Consider the following 19,737-nt stretch of genomic DNA (forward strand, 5'->3'; position numbering starts at 1 on the left):
ACATAATAACACTGGCCAAAATTATCAATGAATAAATCGGTAAAATCTAGGGTCCAGCCCAGTAGCCTAGCAGCCAAAGTACTTGACTTGCACATGCCAGGAACCCACATGGATGCCAGTACATATTCTGGCAGACATGCTTCCTATTTGGGTCCCTGCTTGTGGCCTGGGAAGGCAGTAGAGCACAGCCCAAAGCCTTGGGACCCTATACCCATGTGGGAGACCCTGGTTTCTAGCTTCACATTGGCTCAGCGCAGGTGCTTGCAACCACTTGGGGAATGCTTTCCAAGGCCACAAGCAGCTTGCTGGATGGGACACAGGGCAAATGGGATTAGAACCAGCATCCATATGAGATCCTGGTGCATATAAGGCAAGGACTTCAGCCACAAGGCTACCGCACCAGACCTCTCTGTCTTATTTCGGTTAGCCAGCACAGTGTCCCTTTGAAATGTTGGAACTGGTCTAAATTTTGTGTTCAGTGAATAGCAATGTACCTCAGTGGATCTGGAAATCTTGGGGACCCAACAAATGACCACCAATGCACTGTGTTGGCTCTGTCTTTCAAAAATCTTGTTCTAATTATCGCTGGCTCCATTTCAAAAGTGTTTTCTGAACTGCATCTAGACATTTCATCTGTTGAGGCTCAGGAGAGGTAAGGCTCAGACAGATGCAGTTTAACATCTGGTGGGGACATTTCCAACGCGGGAGCCAGGCACCTGTGTCTCACAAGAGGCAAACCCTGGCATAACCCACTCTGAGGACAGAAGCTGCTTCCTGAGTCTGGACACAGATAGGGACCTGAACTACAGGAGGGGTCTGTCTGAATGAAGTGAGATGATCTCTACTTCTTACCCATGCACACACCACACCTTACCCAGGTGAGCTGAAACCTCTCTTGGCACACTGGGCTGACACCCTGCAGTGCTGGTAAGCTGTGGGCTAATTGCCCAGATGGATTTTCTGCAGCGCAATCCCCTTGCCCTTTAACTTTCAGCTGGTTTCCTTTTTAATGTTCCACCCATCGCTTATCTTATACTCGTGGTCCCTTGTCTCATCGTTCCAACAGAGCGCAGTGATGGATCACAGGCTCTTAGCTTTCATACAGATTTCTGCCAGCGAGAAGAAAGCAGGCAGGGAAGGCATCATCCTTGTGGAGGTGACAGTGCAGGTCACAGGGTCACTCCACTGCCACCACCTTATGTACCCTTTGAACTCAGTGCTCAGGGCATGAGGGCATGGCTTGAGCCCTGGGCCTGGACAGCTGGGGTCAGAGCTGGCCACCCTGCCTGGGGCTCCTCTTGGGCTCCATCCTTTGCCCCAACAGCAGGACAGACATCTGGTGTCTCCTGGGACACTGTTCCCCCTCACTGTCACTCCCTCTGTGACAGCCACACTCTGTCACCCCAGCTGGCCACTTAGTGCCTTGGTCTGTTTGTGCTGCTGTAACAGAATGGCTGAGATGGAGCCATTTGTGAAGACCAGAGACTTCCTTCTGGCGGCCTCCAGGCTGGGAGGGCCAAGCCCGAGGGGCCCACATATGTAAAGAGTCTTCTCGTGGTCAATGTTCCACAGTCAAGGGCGGATAGCAAGAAAATGCCAGAGGAGACTGTGATCCAAAAGCACTTGTCTAACATACAGCACTCCCACTATGGTGGCAGTGATTGAAAACAAGAGTTATTTATTTGAAAGAACTATGGAAAGAGAGAAAGAATAGGAGAGCAAGAGCTACAGCAAGAGAGTGAGAGTGTGAGAGAGAGGGACAGAGACTCTTCTAGCTGCTGCTGCACTCCCCAGATGGCAGCAACAGCCACAGTTAAGATAGGCCAAGGCTAGGAGCTTCATCCTGGTCTCCCATCAGGGTCTCAGGACCCCATCTTCTGCTGCTTTCCTAGGCCAGTAGCAGGGAGCTGGATCACAAGTGGAACTGGCCTTTAGTTTTGAGCTTTAAAGGAGTCCAGAGCCCTAGGACTCCATGGCCCGTTAAAGACCCTGCCTCTGCCTTGGAGAGGAACTGGTCACTCCAACCAGATGCATCCAAAGCCAGCCGCCTGGCAGGGAGGCTCTTGTGTACCTGCCCCCTTGCTGGAGCAGAATAGGATTTGGCTACTTCACATAATCCTTAAGCAGCTGACCCAGACCTAGTCCCTCCTGTCAGGGAGGTCACCCTTACTGCCCCCGCGGTGGGATACCCCATCGTGACCTGGCCCAGCAATAAGTCTTCCCAGAACCCAGAGTGGGAGGTGGTGCTACAGCTGCTCCTCCCTGGGATGTGGACTGAGCCAAGCACACAGAGGCAGTAGAGGGAAGTGCCTGGCAGCTTAAAGGCACTTCTGCCAAGGGAACAGCTAACTCCTGGGCCCAGCAGAGGGTAGCCCTGGGGTGGGAGTCTCAAGGAGGGCTTGTGGACACCACCAATCCTGGGTCAACATTTGGCTTTGATCTGCACAGACCTCCAACTGTGCAGCCAGCGCTGGCAGCTGCCAGGCTCATTCCTGAGGGTGGGGCAGAGCAGAGCAGAGCACTGCTTCCTGAGGCTGCCTGGGTTGGAGGTGGGGCTGGTGGGGGCGGGATCACAGCTGATTACACCCTGCTCTTTGCTGTTCCCAAACCAAGCATAAAAGTCCCAGGCTCTTCCCTGAAAGCCCAATTGCCACCACTGCAGCACCAGCAGCACCATGCCTATAACCCTGGGCTACTGGGACCTCCGCGGGGTGAGCTAAGGGTCTGCTCGGCTGGTGGGATGTGGGCGTGAGTGTGGGATGGGGCAGAGGGCGCATAACAGCTGGGGAGGCTTTAGGTCTTCATTCTTTTAGGAACTTCCTTGCTTCTCCTCCTAGGCTGCAAGGAACTCCTGATGAAAGCATCCCAGCGTGGGGAAGGGGCAGAAGGAAAAGGGCATGCTATTAGGTGTAGAGTAGGGCTCCCCTGGAGGAGATGAGGGCAACCTTTGGAGTCCCTCCAGCTGTGACCCCTGGCCCTGGTGTCTCCCCCAGTTGGTGTTGCCCATCCGCGCACTCTTGGAATACACTGGCACCAGCTATGTGGAAAAGCATTACACCATGGGAGACGGTAATGCACCTGCCTGCTCTGATCTCTGTCCACTGCTTCTGTCATCTAGTAACACTTGCCTGGCCACCTGCATATCAGCTGTGCAGACCTTGACCCCTGGAAGCAGAGCCTGCCCTTCTTGGTCTCTGAGAGTGCAGTGTGGCCTCCCAAGGCATGGCTCTGGGAGGGGGTGCTAGGAATCTGGTTTCAGCATTGGATCCTTTGCCACACTTCCTAAAAGCTTTGGGGTCAAGAACCCTTAGAATCATTATTCACTTTCTCCAGACCTTGAATGTGATATGAGGGACTCAGATCTCACATGCCTGCCCCTGACTCCTTGGGAGGTTCCCAGGAAAGAGGCTGCACACTGGGGAGGTTTTGTTTCACTTGGTCTTCTCCACAGCTCCCGACCATGACCAAAGCCAGTGGCTGAGTGAGAAATTCAAGCTGGGCCTGGACTTTCCCAACGTACGTGCAGGGGCTGCGGTGTTGGAGGGAGTGGGGTCGTGATTGGTGTCTCTGCCTCCACAATATTCCCATGGTTAGAGGATTCAGGACCAGGACCTGTGCTCACCTGTGGTCACCTGTGTTTCTCTGCAGTCTTTTCTTGAGGTTCTTTGTCATAGCTCATTCATTCCTATATAGAGTATGTCTCCAGGGCCTGCCACTGGACCAGGCACAGAGTGTGCCAGGGCTCCTGTGTGCCCTGGCTCAGGACGGGGGTTGCTGGGCACCTGGGAGCCCAGCTGACTTCCCTCCTCACTCCCCAGCTGCCCTACTTGATTGACGGCACTCACAAACTCACCCAGAGCAATGCCATCCTGCGCTACCTCGGCCGCAAGCACAACCTGTGTGAGTGGGGCTGGCTGAGGGCTGTGGCTGTGGCTGTGCCCTGGGTCTGGCTGGGTGGGATGCTGAGGTTGTCTGCTGTGTGTGGACTGCAGGTGGGGAGACAGAAGAGGAGAAAATCCGCGTGGACATTTTGGAGAACCAGGTTATGGACAATCGCTTGCAACTGGTAGCGGTCTGCTATAGTCCTGACTTTGTGAGTGCCCAAGTGGATTGGATCTGGCAGATTCAATGACAAGCTAATCCTTGTGTTCTCATCTGCACTGCTCCTGTTTGTCACTGAATTCCCTATGAGGACTGATTCCCTGAGCAATTTACTATGTTTTTAAAACACTGATTCTGTACTCTCTGTCTTGTCAAAAAGAAAGATTACGATTAACTTCCAGAGGCCTAGACAAAGTTACAATACTTCTGGGTGAGCAGTCATGACTAAGACAGGAAATTCACTTCTGTGTCTAACCCTTGGCCCTTATCATGACCACCTTTCAATGTGTTCCCATTATATGCTTGTCCCTGGATGAAAAGTCCATTGCATGAGTTATATCGTGGTTCAAGAAGGGAGCATCTTCAGGCATGTGCCCTGTTTTCCCAGGGTTTTCTTCATGTCCCCATAGGGATAAGCAGATGTCCCCACTGGGCAACCCAGGGTCAGCCCGAAGCCCAGGGTTCCTTTCCCTCCCATCTTTCAGATCTCATTCTCATCTTCTGTGACTGGGTACATCCATGCCAAGCTCTGGAAGGACAGCTGCTTCCTTGGCCAGCGGGACCATGTGCAGCCCTGGGCAAGCAGCCCCTCTCCCCAAAGTTGTATCTGCGGGTGCTGACAGCCTTTTGCTCCTTCAGGAGAAGCTGAAGCCTGACTACCTGAAGGGTTTCCCAGACAAGCTGACACTGTACTCCCAGTTCCTGGGGAAGCGGCCCTGGTTTGCAGGGGACAAGGTGAGAGAGGAAGGAGTGAGGGAGGCAGGAGCAGGGGGCATGGTCAGTCTCCCCTTGTGCTGAGCTCCCTCATCCTGGCTTCTGCAGATCACCATTGCTGATTTCCTCGTCTATGATATCCTGGACCAGAACCGTATATTTGCTCCTGGTTGCCTGGATGCATTCCCAAACCTGAAGGATTTCATGGCTCGATTTGAGGTGATTCCTCAACCCTTCTCTCCCCTCTTCTAGTTCCTTCAAGCTGTCTGAGTCCTGGAGCTGAGCTGTAGACCAACCCCTGAGAGCAGGACCCAGGGTTAGTATCCTGTACCTGCGGTATCCAGTGTACCTGTACAAGTTGTCTCTCCCACTTGATTCAAAGGGAGACTGAGTCAGCAGGGGGACAGCCATTTGTCAGGGTCCCAGAGCCTGTCACAGCTATGCTGGGTTCCCTGGAAACCTCTGGTGTGTATGAGCAACAGTGAGGGCTTCTCTGATTTTTGCGCTGAAAGGAGCAGCCTCAGACCCTTGTCCAGTCTTGGTTTCCCATTCCAGGAGACTATAGGAGAGGTCAGATTTTGAGCAGTATGTGTTTGTAGCTGACCTCAGCTCGGCTGAGACAGGGTAGGGTGGAATCAGTGTCAGAGACACGCACAGTCCATGTGTTTGATCTCTAGAGCACATTGAACCAGTGAGATCCCCATGTGGAGGCACTGAGCTCCCAGCACTGTTGGTTCTGGATTTGTCCACAACTGTGGATTCTCTGTTGGGGAGACTTGGTTTGTTTGATGATGTAGGTTTTCTTTCTCCTTCGATGTCTCTTGTTTCACTCTAGTATCCCACATGTTCTGCCTGTGAGATAGGACAGGTGCTTAACATTTCGTTTATGCCTGTGCAAAGGTGACTCGATGCTGGAACTGAGCCCAGTTAGAGAACTGCAAACTCAGCAATTGGAGAGGGAGGAGCAACAGCTCTTGGTTACTGAGGAGCACAGCCTGGCCTCACTTCACATGGATCACAGGGACCACCTGTACTCAGTGCTTGCTCACAACAAAGCCTGCTTGTTTACAGATTTGGGAGTATGAGGCATGAGTCCAACAAGTTGTTCAGTATACAATGCTTGTCCTGTTCCCCTCCCCACGGAGAGATGTGCTGTCTCCGTTCCTTCTAATCAGCTCTGGATTACTTCCAAGCCTGTGGCCTTGGGCATTATGTAACAGTTGGCTCAGCTCTGTGTGCCGGAAAGGAGAGACTGGACACAGATTAGATCTATGAGCTGGACCATGCGGTACCCAGGGACAGGCCCATTAGGGTTAGAACAGTCTGGGTCCCCCTGAATTGTTGAGAACCTGCATGGTGCTATCAGCCCTGGCGTGTAGGTGCATGGCCCAGGAGTGTGCTTGGTGCTGCTCGCTATAACGCAACTCAGGATGAGGAGAATTGAGATTCAGTGAAGTTGGCCTGAGATACCAAGTGGAGGAGTTAGGACTTCCTGTGTCAGGGGGAGCCTGGCCTTGCCTTCCTTTGCTGCTGCACCTCCTCCTGTAACCCACAGTGAGGGCCTGCTGAATCACTGGGTAAGATCAGGACTGCTCTGCAGGCTGCCCTGCATGGTTTAAGCCCCTTTTCCTGGCGGACGTCCCTGCTGTGTGTGCAATGCCAGGCAAGCAGGCAGCCTCACTGTGGAAAAGGAGATATTTGTGCAGATAGGGGTGAATGGGTCTCTGTGGCACAGAACAGTTTGAAAAGGGACAGAGGCAGGCTGTGCCATCCTCTGCTTGCTCAGTGCTTGACTGTGAGTAAATTCCTGAATGGCTGTGACCATCAGGCTCCCCTTGAGACATGTTGGCCAGAAGTCAATCATGCTAGAGGTGGAGCGGCTTCTGAGTCGGCACTGACATTGCCCTTGGCTACACAGCATCCAGCTTTAGCGTCTCCCTTCTGATCCATCTTTTGAGGTGGTGGAGGGAGGTGTCTGATGAAGTGTGAATTCTGCAGGGCTGTGGTCCTATGGAGATGTCAGTGCAGCCACCACAGCCCTGTGCAATGGCTGCTGTTGGTCCCACTGGGCTGTGCCTACACTGGGGCTGTGGGAATCCCAGGAGACCACAGAACCCTGAGCTCTGTTCCTGTTTCTGCCCCTTAGGGCCTGCCGAAGATCGCTGCCTACATGAAGTCCAGCCGCTTCATCAAAGTCCCTCTGTTTTTAAAGCTTGCCTCCTGGACAGGAAAATAGGGCTCTGAAGTGAAGTGAAGTGAGAGGGGCTTCAGGGAGCTCAGGCCCTCAGTGCTGCCTCAGCCTTCAGTCCTCTCCCTCCCCGCCTCCTCCTCCCCAGCCTGCTGCCTCCTGTCCTCTAAACTCCTCCCATAGATGCCCTGGCCAGCCTCAGCTCTGCCCTCTTCTTCTGCCACGGACCCCTGGGCTGCTCCTCCCACACCAAGGCCAATACTCAGTCCCCATCACTGCTGTGAGCTCTCCAAACAGCCAGAGATCGCTGCACCTGTGGTGGATGGTCTCCCCCATAAGGTCTCCCTGGTACTGCCTGCTCCCCAGAAATTTGAACCTCAGTCTGGGCATGTCCTCTTCCCTGGGAACCCTGACTTGGCACTGACCATGCTGGATTCTGTGGTTTTCTTTGTTCTGTTGCTACAGCAGGGCCTAGGGAAGCAACATGCTGTGTGAGTGTCTGGTCAGGCTGGATGCCCTGGTGTCTTGGTCATTTCTGTGCCCTGTGCATGTTGCTCTGCTCCTCACCTTGGGTTTCTCCCTTCCCTGGGTTCCTCATTCATTCATCCTATAGCCCCCCTGCAGCTGTGCTGTTTCTGAGAGCTGCAGGCCTGATGGGGAAGGGGCTGGCAGGCCTTAGGCAGACCCCTTCTGGGACACTTCCCTGGATGTTCCCCCAACATAGTTATTCTCCTCTGTTTTGTCAGAATGTTGCTCTCAATAAAGCATATTCCTTTACAGTATGACTGCTGTCCTTTTTAAAGAAACAACAAAAAGCGGCACCTGAGTCAACACCTTGCGTGGAATCCTTGCATGTCTTACCTGTGTTGTGTGTCCTGGTGCCTGCCCTGCCATAGCAGTTCAGCAAGTTTGGACGTGTGGAAGAATTCCCTCTTGGGAGACGGTGGCAGTCTCCGCAGCCATGAGTGGGACTTGGCACTGTGGAAATAATCAGGTGAACCAGAGGGGAAGTGGAACTGGGCATTCAGTTTCTGCAAATTAGAGCATTTGCACAAAAATTCTCTTCACCTCTATCCTATGACCTCTGCCTAATACCATCTCTCCCAATTGGTTCCTGACATCTCCCTATTTCTTATACATAGTCTAAATCAATGAAAAATAGGGAAGGGCCTAGTGCAATGCCTCAATTGGCCAATCTTCTGCCTTCAAGTGCTGGGATGCCATATGGGCAGCAGTTTGTGTCCAACTTCCTGCCCAGTCCCTGCTTATGGCCTGGCAACACAGCAGAGGATGGCCCAAAGCCTTTGAAACCCCCTGCACCTGTATGGGAGACTGGAAGAAGCTCCTGGCTCCTGGCTTTGGGTCAGCTCAGCTCTGGCTCTTTGGCCACTTGGGGAGTGAACCAGCAGATGGAACATCTTTCCCTGTCTCTTATTCTCTCTGTAAATCTGCCTTTCCAATAAAAAAAAAATGAATAGATATTTAAAGAAAAAGAGAGATAAAAAAGGGAAGTAAAATTGTGGTAGTGCTGGGAAGAAGATGTTTGAGTTTAGACTGTGCTGTCCTGTGTCCTCATTTCTGCTTCATTGACTCCTTTGAGAATTTTTTTGTTACTTGCCAGTATGATCTGAAGCTGAGGTGAGACAAGCTATGCCACACTGGGCCATAGCACACACCAGCACACGAAACACTTGGTGTGTATGTGTGAGGGAGGGTGAGCCCAGTAGTGAGGCAATGCGGTGCTGTCTACCCTGGGGGGCCACTGCTCCTGCTTACGAGCAGGAGGACTGCAACTTGACGCAGATCAGGATGGGCTGGATATAACACCCATTGACCTGCATGTGAGCTGAGTTAAGGGGAGAGCCAGGCTGGGCTAAGTGACTAAATCCATCAGTGTATGCATGAGCCAGAACAAGTGCAGGGTGGCTGGGCTTTGCCACAGCATTAGGTGGCAAGTGCTAGGAAGAAGGGCAAGTCCTCTCAAGCTAAATTGCAGAAGAATCTACCTAGAAGAAGCAAAAGTGGGGCTGGGAGTGGGCCTAATAGGGAAACTGTTGACACCTCTCTAATGGGTTGTAGCTCCCATAGGTGAACATGAGAACCAGGGCTGGGTGTGGACCAGTCTTGGACAGGCTATAGCACTCGCTAGCATAACAGTGAGCTAGATAGTGGGGTCAGTTGAGCTGAGCTATCCTGAAGCACCATTGATGTGTATGACAGCCAAATGGGATGCAGAACAGACTGGACCAGACTGCTGTACACACTGTCATGTGCAGGAACCAGGGCTGGGGGCAGACCTGGAGGGGGTATTTGGGGGTTTCTTTGACTACATAGCTGTTCCTACTGGTATGAGAGAGGACTGAGTGTGTGATGGGCAGGGTTGGGCTGTGCCACAGCCCCCATTGCTTGCATATGAGATGGGGCTGGAGACAGAAACTGCAGCCACGAGTGTGTGTGTAGGATGATGTGGGTGATGGACTGAGCTGGACTCTGTACTGGCTGGCAGACACAACAATCAGGTTTGGGGTCACCTGCTGGACTCAGAACTATAACCACTGTTATAGGATCTGTGGTCTCAGCACAGAGAGCATGTGTTAGAGCTGGGCCTGTTTGGTTGCTGAAGCCTGCACAGTGGATAGCGTGCCCAAATGTACATGGGATCATAACAGATAACTGAAGCCTGCAGAGCACATCTAGTACCAAGGATGGCAGAACAAATTGGACAACTTTGGCAGCCAAGTGTTGACAGCAACTATCAAGGTGAATGGAGACTCTAAGGTGGGCTATGTCAGCCAATGGACCTTGGGAGGATTTCCTCATCCTTGGAGCAACAAAATCAGAACTATTGAAACCACTTGAACACTGAACACTGTCCTCAGGCCATGCTCCACATGGAAGACCCTGGGATGACATTAGGTAGCTGGCTCCTTTCTATGGGTACTGATGCAATTTAGATGCTGTATGTGGCTTCTCCACTTCTCTGCCCCCTTTCTCCAAATACATGAAGAAGGAAAAGAAAATTGGAAACAGAAGTCTCATCCAATATCCCCTACTCCTTGACCCCTTCACACCCTAATCAGTAGCCCATATGGGCATGCATCCTTCTCACCTATATAAACATCATCAAAAAGAAAAAAAAATTAAAAAGGAATTTGCTTGTGTTCCCAAGAGGCAGATCAAATGAACCTTTGTTCTCTCTTTCTGACTTTCAGTCACAAATATTTCCTGTCTTTTTGGAAGCTACTCAAATGTATAGTTCATTCTTCCACCATCCCACTTGGCAGAACTTTTGATTTTGTTCCTGGAGTGCTTTTGTTCTTAGCTTCTTTGATTTTGTGCAGTGTTTGAGACCAGGACCTGCCAGGAGCTCTTGGCACCTGAACCACGAGTTGTTGGCCTCCCCTGGTACAGATGCAGAAGTACAATTGTGGTTTCTTCGCCTTTCTGTTGCCTCTCACAGATGGGGTCTAGAAGCCAGTGGAATCTAACCAAACACCAAAGCCTGGGCACTCGCCCAGTGTCAGTCCCAGGTTGATGGCTGCTCACCCTAGGCCAGCTGTGTGACACACAGCACCACACAGTCTGCCTCTCAGGGTCAGAAGGGGCTGACAGCTGTTTTCTGTCACAAGAGGCATTGAAGGCCCAGTCCTTAAAGGGACTCACTGAATAGATGAAGCCATTCTGACAATGTCTGTGAAAGCTGCTGTGGTTTGCAGGGCAACAGGTGCTCCAGAAAGAAATGGGGGTTGTTATACATTTCAGAGCATGGATTTGTGGCCACTCCACCTTGGCCTTCTGCACATCACTTTTGTGGATTTCATATTTCATGAGAGCCTTGACATGTACATGCATTTGGTCCCAGGCGTCTGGACACACTCTCAAACCTGAGTGACCTTGCACCTGGCTGAGGTGATGCATCTCATTCCTTTTTCTCTTGGATCACTGCTTGCTGTTTTGTTTAGTTTTAGTTTCAGTTTTTATTTTTCGAGATACAGTTGCTTAAGCTCAGGGATTTCATCTTCCACCCTTCCCTTTCTCCTACTCCCCCACTGTTTTCGCTTATAACAATAGCATAGTCCTTCAAGAACAGTCACAAGTTCATCACTCTGCTAATAACTGTATCATAGCATTTGTAGATGTAGACAATGGTAGAAAGTTCAGCATCCCATTGTCAAGATATATTTAACAGCTTCACTGGAAGTCCATCTTTTATTCAGAAGTAGAGATGCATACAGCAATGTATGTTCACTTTGTGATGTACCTGCCTCCATGTTACACAGTAAAACACAGTAGTGTTTTCTTTTATGTTTCCCTGCTGCTTTCATAGTCCTGTAGCTAAAATAATAATGAACATATGAGGCTTGACTTTCAGACAGAACTAGATTTCAGAATCTCAAAGCTATTGTGACACTATTAAACATAAAAATTGTTTGTTTTTATTTATTTGAGCAAGAGAAAGACTAATTCACTGCTTCACTCTTCGCAGGTCCAAGTACTTGACCCACACGTGGATCTCCACGTGGTACTTCCCAGGGTATACATAGGCATGAAGCTGGAGTTGGAAGTGGACAACAAGTTAAAGCCAGGCACTCTGCTATGTGATGTCCATGTCTCAGTTGACATATTAACTCCTGGATAAATGCCCAGGCCATCAATGTTAATCTTGATTTAAAGATGTTTTATTTTATTTATTTTTCAAGATTTATTTATTTATTTAGATGGTTCACATTCCAAATGGTTCCAACAGCCAGAGTTGGGTAGATCTGAAGCCAAGAACCAGGAGATTCTTCCAGGTCTCCCACACTGGTGTAGGGTCCCAATGTTTCTGGGCCATCCTCCACTGCTTTCCCAGGCCACAAGTAGGGAGCTCGATGGGAAGTGGAGCATCCAGGACATGAACTGGTGCCCATATGGGTACCGTCGCGTTCAAGGCAAGGACTTAGGCACTAGGCTACTGTGCCAAAGATTTGTTTGTTTTTAATTGAAAGGAGATTTATAGAGAGAAGGTAAGACAAAGAAAGAAATTTTCTATTTGTTGAAGACAGGAGCCAGGAACTTCCTCCAGGTCTTTCAAGTGGTACAACAATCCAAGATTTTGGGCCATCCTCTATTTCCTTCCCAGGTCACAAACAGGTAGCTGGCTGGGAAGCAGAGCAGCTGGGACACACTGGCACCCATATGGTTTGCCAACAATTACGCAGAAGAGTAACTTGCTAAGCCATAGCACTGGCCCAAAGATTTATTCTTTTTTTTAATGGTAGAATGACAGGCCAAGGGAGAGACACACAGAGAAACCTTCCACCCAGTAATCCATCCCCAAACAGCTGCAACAGCCAGGACTGGGCCAGGCTGAAGCTAACTGCCAAGACCACCATGTGGGTCTACCACACTGGTGGAAGGGATCCAAGGACCTGGGTCAAATCCCTTGCCTTCCTGGGCCCGCTGAGAGCTCAACTGGATGTGGAGCAGCTGGGACTAGGATCAGTGCTCTCTTATGGGATGCTGGCAGTGCAAGTGGCGGCTTTCTCAGCTGTGTCCCAACACTGGCTCCAATTGTGTTCATCCTCATGAGTGTTACCAAGCTGACAGAGGGGCCACTCCCATTGGACCGGCCAGGAAAGGGACACCGCAGAGAGTCAGTCATTTGCTCTTGAGCCCAGAGCTGGGTGAGACTGTGATGGGATCCCTGGGAGCCACTGGCTTCAGTGGACAACAGTCAAAGGTTCTTCATAAATGGAAAGCCTTAGGCCCTGGTCCAGGACTCTGTGGGAGAGGCGGGACATGCAGCAGTGTGTCTGGAGCTGGCATCTTGAGAGTTGAGTCATGGTAGGATTGAGGTTCAAGATCAGAGTCGCAGACAGTGCCCTGTGTGATCTGTGGTGTGTGCCCTGCACCAAGTGAATTCAAATCCAGTGAGCACAGGGATCCCAGGGCTGTAGTTGGTATCATGTTTGAGGGGTCATGTGGGTCTTGCGTTGATAGAGTTTGCTGCAAGTGTCTGATGACAAACGTTTTTCACCCCTCCCTCTCTGGCTCCCTTTACTCCAGTGCCTCCCGTGTTGGGACAGGGATGGGGGAGGATCCTTTATTGTGTCTCGTGTGCTCTGACCTTCTGGATGAGCCCTGGTGTTGGGCATAGAAGGACATGCATGGAGGAGTCCATCCCAGAACTAAGTGTAGTTGGAAAACCACAGGCCCAGCCGACTGGACCGGGTGTGGGGCACCCCTGTGTGCTGGGGAGCACAGCCCTACCTCAGCTCCCAGGTGCTCATGTGTCACCCAAGTTTAATTTCTTGGTGGCAGCAAAGCCTACTTCATCCCAGACTCGGATGACAATCCTCCCACGAGGTCGCAGTGTACACTGTGCCTCCCATCACACCCTCTATCAAAGCACATTCCTCCTCATCAGCTCTGGCTCAGATCTCCACTGCATGGCCTTGGGGATTAAGGAAGAGCTGGCCCGACTTGGGGAGGCAGTGTGTGTGCCAGGATGTTTGGCACGGGCAGTCCTACATCTCCTGAAATCCTTTAATGGCTATCAGAGAACTCCCAGTACTGATATGAAGGCTGACAGAGCCCAGCTGAGCATTTTGTGCCTGGTGCCCTGGGGCCGGGCTGGAGGTGAGCCAGGTTAGGGCACAGCGAGGTTGGGCTCTGGTAATAGGTACAGAAATCTGGACTTCCTGCGTTCAGAGGGAAGGCCAGGGCCCTTTCTGGAGGACCTAGGTTGGCCTCTGAGAGGCGCTGGCATGTTCTCATCCCCTTGTCTTATTTTTGTGGTGTGAGAGGGTGATGGTCCTTCCCCTGTGAGCAAACCCAGACAACCCACCAGAGAAGAGAGTGAGCAGACAGGGAGGGGCAGGGCTTCCTGTGGGAGGAGAGTGGAGGGGAGGGCAGGGGAGAGCAGGGGAGGGGAGGGGAGGAAAGCACAGAGTTCAGTGTCACAGAGATCCAGCCATGCTGGAACCAGCCCTGTGCCCCGACAAGAAAGTGAGCCTGGCAAAGCTTTTCCCTCTGTATGGCTCAGTTTCCCTCTTGAATGTGCAGGGTGGGCAGAGGGTTTCTTAAGCCTGCACAGTCTCCTGCAGTGCCCAAAATACCCTTACAAGTCTCACCTTGCATTCATGTGTATAAATTCCCTTCCTTCTAGCTTGCTTGCTTTATTTTAAAAGAAAGATTTGTGTATTTTACTTGAAATTTAGAGTTACAGAGAAAGGAGAGACACACAGAGATATTCTTTGTCTACTGGTTGAATCCTCAAAGAGCTGCAACGGCCAGATATGGGCTGCTCTGAAGCAAGGAGCCAGGGGTTTCTTCTGCGTCTCCCATTGGGTACAGGGGCCCATGGCCTTGGGCTATCTTCTGCTGCTTTCTGAGACCAGAAGCAAGGGTCAGAAATAGAATAGCTGGGACATGAACTGGTGTCCATGTGGGATGTCAACACCACGGTCAGAGGATTAGCTTGCTCCACCAATATGCCAACGCTGGGTAAATTCCCTTTCCTACCATTACTGTGTCTTATACCAGTGCCTGTTCACTATCCTGCCTGTCCCTGGCTGTTCCTTTTCTTAGCAGCCCACCTGGAAGGTCCTATATGACCTGGGTGCAGGCCCTGCATCCCCAACCCTCTGACGGACAACTCAGTAGTTACAAGAAAGAGGTGGGATTGATCTCAGCTGTCTTGCTTCCTTGTGCAACTTGGTTAGACCATGTAGTCTTGCAGGTACCCCAGAGAACAGAGGTGGCCCCTCTGTGGTACGGGGCCTCTTACTCAATGGTATTACGGCGTGATCCCTATGGATGTGCAGAGACTCACATTCAGTGACCAGGAGCCTAGGGGTGGGCATCCACCCAGTAGGGAGCCAGGATCCTAGGGCCTTCACACTGGGTGGCTCTGTCCTGTCTGCTAGGTCTCCAGGACACTCTCTCTGCTCATTTGCTTAGAGGCCTTCCAGAGCCCACCCCCAAGTCCCTGTGAGATGCAATTCTTGAGTTCTGGCATTTTAAGAAAAGATTTACTTATTTATTTTTATTGGAAAGTCAGATTATTTAGAAAAGGAGAGACTGAAAGATCTGTCCACTGATTCACTCCTCAAGTTGCTGCAACATCCAGAACTGAGCCAACCCAAAGCAAGGAGCCAGGAGCTTCTTCTGGGTCTCCCATTTGGTTGCAGGGTTTGAAGATGTTGGGCCATCATCTACTGATTTAACAGGCCACAAGCATGGAGCTGGATGGGAAGTGGCATTGCTCAGATACAAACTGGCGCTCATATGGTATCCTAAGGCATACAAGGTGAAGACTTTAGCCACTAGGTGACCGTGTCGGGCTGAAGTCATGGTGTTGCTAATGTCCAGTCTTTATCCTGTTGTCCATGCGGGTTATGGATCTGTAGGACTGAGTCCTGCCCTGCTCACTCCCTTCTGAGATTGAGAATTTCAGGTGAAAAGATTGAAAGCAGCTTAACTGCAGCCCCTTATTTTTGGAAGCATTAGAAACAGCCACTCTGAGATTTCTCCTTTAAACTTGGTTGGAGATTCACAGACAGCTCTTGACTTTTGCATGGCCTTGTGAAAACATTGTAGCTCAGCCTCCTCCACCCTGACTTGTCATTTCTTCACTCCTCATTTCCTCACCCGACTTGCATCCAATTTCCTCCTCTCTTTCCTGATCTGCAGCCCGAAGCCCACAGAAATGGCCCGTGGAGCTAGACTCTCCCCAGCTCCTTCTTGCAGCAGCCTCCTTGGCCAGCTGGGCTCCAGGATGTGGCTCTCCTGCTCTGCTTCCTGCTGGCCAGAACACTGAAGGCAGTGTTTATCCATGGCACATTTTCAGCCATTCAAAATGAGCATTGCTGGTGTTTGGAACCTCATCATATTAGCTGTGAGGCTGGGCTGTGCATGCCAGGGTGTCTAGCAGCACACCCAGCCTGTGCCAACTAGATGCTGGCAGCCCTGTGTGGGAGAATTCATGTGGAGGCTCAGTGTGTTCCCTGAGTCTGGACACAGGCAGGGCCTCGGCTGAGAAGTATGGACCACCCTGAATAGGTGAGAGACACTGAGAACAGAGACTAGGCTCAGCCCACCCCCTGGTATTACGTCTGAGCTCCCCCACTCCCTCGTTGACAGCCTGGACCCACATGCTGCAGACCTAAAGAAGTGTTTGCTGGTTTCCAGAACCTGTTTTTCTGCAGTGCAGCAACCTTGCCCTCTAACTTAGAGACCCACTTTTTTTGTTAATGATCTGCTCAGCTCTTCACATATCCATTTTTAAAATAAAATAAAATAAAATAAAAACAAAGGAAAATTGGGGTCAGCTTTGTGGCATAGTATGCTAAGCTTTTGTTTATGGTGTCAGCATTCCACATGATTAGTGGTTCAAGTCCTAGACACACCACTTCCAATGCAGCTCCCTGCTAAAGTGCCTGGGAAAGCAGCAGAGGATGGCACAGTGCTTGGGCCTCTGCACCCATATGGATGACCTGGAAGAAGCTCCAGGCTCTTCACTTTGAACTGGACCAGCTCTGGCCATTGTAGCCATTCAGGGAATGAATCAGTGAATAGAAGACATCTGTCTCTTTCTACAACTCTGCCTTTCACATAAAAGTAAATAAATCTTTAAAAAAAAAAAAGAAAAAAAAGAAAAATCAACTTCAGGCCCATTTATTCAGTGTCCCTTGATTTTGAAACAGGCTGTATCATCAAAGATGAAAGTTGGCAGGTAGAGCATCTTTCTTGTGCAGGTTGGACCACAGGGCACAGGTCACAGGGACTTCAAACACCCCTGGCGCCACCCTCTGCATTCCTAGAACACATGCATCATCAGCAAAAGCCAGGGCTCAGATCCAGGACCAGACAGCTCAGGGTCTTCTCACAGCGCATCCTGGGCTCTGGAGAGCCTCCAGGCTCTTTTTTGGATGGCAGCATGTGGCCTCGGGCAGTAATTGGTCAGGGCTGTGGTTGCTCGTACAGCATATTCTACAGCATATTCTATATTCCCTCTGACCACTGCACTCAGGTGCTGGTTTTGACCTGACCCAGTGCCTGCTGTTGAAGCCATCTTGGATGTGAACCAGCAGATGGAAGATCTCTTTGGCTCTCCTTCCTTCTCTCTATGACTTTCAGAATAAATTAGTAAATCTTACATAAAAATAAATGAATAATATGGGGCCAGTGCAGTGGCTCAACAGGTTAAACTATGCCAATGGCATTGCATGTGGTCACTGGTTCGTATCTGGCCGTTCCACTTGCAATACAGCTCCCTGCTTATGAACTGGGAAAGCTGTGGAGAATGGCTCAAAGCCTTGGGCCCCTGCAATCACATGGGAGACCTGGTAGAAACTCTGGACTCCTGGATTCTGACAGACGCACTCTGGCACTGTAGCCAGTTGTGGAGTGAACCAGTGTGTGGAATACCTCTTTTTGTATCCCTCCTTCTCTCTGTAAATCTGCCTTTCAATGTTAAAATAAATATATATATAATACATCTTTAAAAATATAAATTTGTGATTGTGCAAAATCATGAATAGGCAGTGCACATAATCATAGCTGGTAGACCCAATAGCTCAGTCACCCATCTCCAAGGAAACCACGGAAACCACCTTCCAACCCTCTGCTTTGGGAGTCCTTCCCCTCCCCGTGGGCTTGGATTTATAAAGTCAAGAGGAGTTTTTGGCCTTAGGAGCTGAATTTAACTCTCAGAATAGGAGCTTGATTTTTGAGCTGGCTTTAGTGGCCCGAGCCTGTCAGAGCTCTTGACGACTCAGAAGGCGAGAAGGGAAGACTGAGTGATGTCAGGAGAGGAAGGAAGAGAGAAGAGAGCCGTGCTCTTTTACGGTCTAGCTTGAATGTCATGTGTACTGCCAAGTTTGCACTCAGAAGATGCTGGGTGGGTGAGGGGAGCTGTTGGCCAGGGCTAGTGAAGCTGAGGTGACCTGAATTCACCCTTACTACTGAACAGCCTGTTGGGGCAGAAGTAAGTCTTGCAGGCCTCTCTGGTTGGTGGGTCTTGGGGGTGTGGTAGAGCACGATTGGCCCAATGGATGGCACTGCAACCAGGCCCTACCCCTTCTGCTCTGGGCACTCAGAGAATCCAGGCCTGTTTTTGCTGATGCTTGTAATCTGAAAGTGCAGTCACAACTCATGACCATGACATGGAGTTCATGTTCCTCAGGGTTCCTGACTCATGTGCGGTGACAGGGGGCTTCCCCCTGGGTGGTGGTCGTGGGGCTGGGACCAGTGAGGCAGCTGGGGGAATGGGAGAGAACTCTATAACCCAGTGCCGTTGGAAGCCTCCACCTGATGTTCTCCAGAGCTCCCTGAGTGGATTCCTCTGTGTTGTGTGCTCCTCTCTATGTGTTTCTGTCTGTGTGTTCCTCTCTGTGCATTTCTTGTGGAGTGTTTTTCTCACTTAAAGGAGACAAGCTCACACTGGTAAGATTTCTCCATCTCTGATGCTTCCCCCACAGTGTCTCTCCCAGATGGTTCAGCTTATAACCTGCTTCAGGAATAGACATATTCCAGCTATGAGGAAAAGAAATTCACCATGCAGGACTGTAGGGCACCTGATTGTTAATACCCACTGCATGCAGGGTGCCTACCTATTGCTCACCTGTGCAGGCCTCCACAAGCTGGAGATGAGCCTGCCCGTTCGCTGGAGGGTGTATGGCAGCCTTTTAAGGCAGGGATGTTGGGCTCCCTATCATCCTAATTGAGATGACTCCCAAGGATTTCTGCTTCGTTTTGTGTAAGCCTTTGGCATGTAGGGTCCAGAGCCCTTACAACCATTCTGTCCCCCAGATCCTTGAATGTGAAATGAGGGGTTGAGATCCCAGATGACCTGCCTTGGGAGTCTTGCCCCTGATTCTTTGGGAGGGTCCCAGGGAGGGGCTGCACACTGGGGTGGTTTTATTTCACTTGGTCTTCTCCACAGCTCCCAACTATGACCAAAGCCAGTGACTGAATGAGAAATCCAAGCTGGGCCTGGACTTCCCCAATGTACGTGCAGGAGATGGTGTATTGGAGAGGCGGAGTGCAAGACTTCTCTGCGTCCACATCCTTCCCATGGTTAGAGGAGTAGGACCAGGGCCTGTGATCAACCACTGTCATCCATGGTTCTCTACAAGGCTTTTCCATGATGTTCCATGTCAAAGCTCACCAATCCTTGTATAGAGTACATATCTAGGGCCTGCCGTGGTCCAGGGGCAGAGAGTGCCAGGGCTTCTGTGTGCCCTTGCTTAGGGTAAAGGGTGCTGGGCACCTCAGAGCCCAGCTGACTTCCTTCCTCCCTTCCCAGCTGCTCTACCTGATTGACGGCACTTACAAGCTCATATACAGCAATGCCATCGTGTGCTACTTTCCCCGAAAGATCAACCTGTGTGAGTGGGGCTGGCTACAGCATGCAAGAAAGGACAGTGTCCATCCATGTGCGTGAATTTCTGGGAGTTAATTTCTGTCATAAGTGTTGTAGAGTGGGGTCTGTCACTGACCTCAGGTCCAACTCTGCAAGCTCATACCACCTGCCTGCTGGAATACAGTCTCCAACTATGAGGAAGAAATGCATGATGGGGCCCTTTCCTGGTCAGACCTCTGCTCAGCTGATGCTGATTGACAGAGTTACCCAGGGAGGCCACCCATTGCTCACCTGGGTAGGCCTCCTTAGCTGCAGCTGAGCCTGTACTTCCCTGGCCCCTGAGGGTGCAGTGTGGCCTCCCAAGGCAGGGCCTGGGAGGGGGTAC

General features: G+C 50.9%; 1 protein-coding gene across 1 annotated transcript; it reads left to right on the plus strand.

The window, feature by feature from the left end:
• Positions 1-2,675: 2,675 nt before the first annotated feature.
• LOC101531328 (glutathione S-transferase Mu 1) lies at positions 2,676-7,069 on the plus strand. The gene is made up of 8 exons (XM_058655175.1): positions 2,676-2,711; positions 2,994-3,069; positions 3,452-3,516; positions 3,819-3,900; positions 3,993-4,093; positions 4,741-4,836; positions 4,924-5,034; positions 6,962-7,069. The coding sequence occupies exons 1-8, from the start codon at positions 2,676-2,678 to the stop codon at positions 7,049-7,051; spliced, it is 657 nt and encodes a 218-aa protein (XP_058511158.1). The 3' UTR covers positions 7,052-7,069.
• The last annotated feature ends 12,668 nt before the right edge of the window (positions 7,070-19,737 follow it).

This window comes from Ochotona princeps, chromosome 2 (assembly GCF_030435755.1).
Source record: "Ochotona princeps isolate mOchPri1 chromosome 2, mOchPri1.hap1, whole genome shotgun sequence".
Classification (NCBI taxonomy): Eukaryota; Metazoa; Chordata; class Mammalia; order Lagomorpha; family Ochotonidae; genus Ochotona; species Ochotona princeps.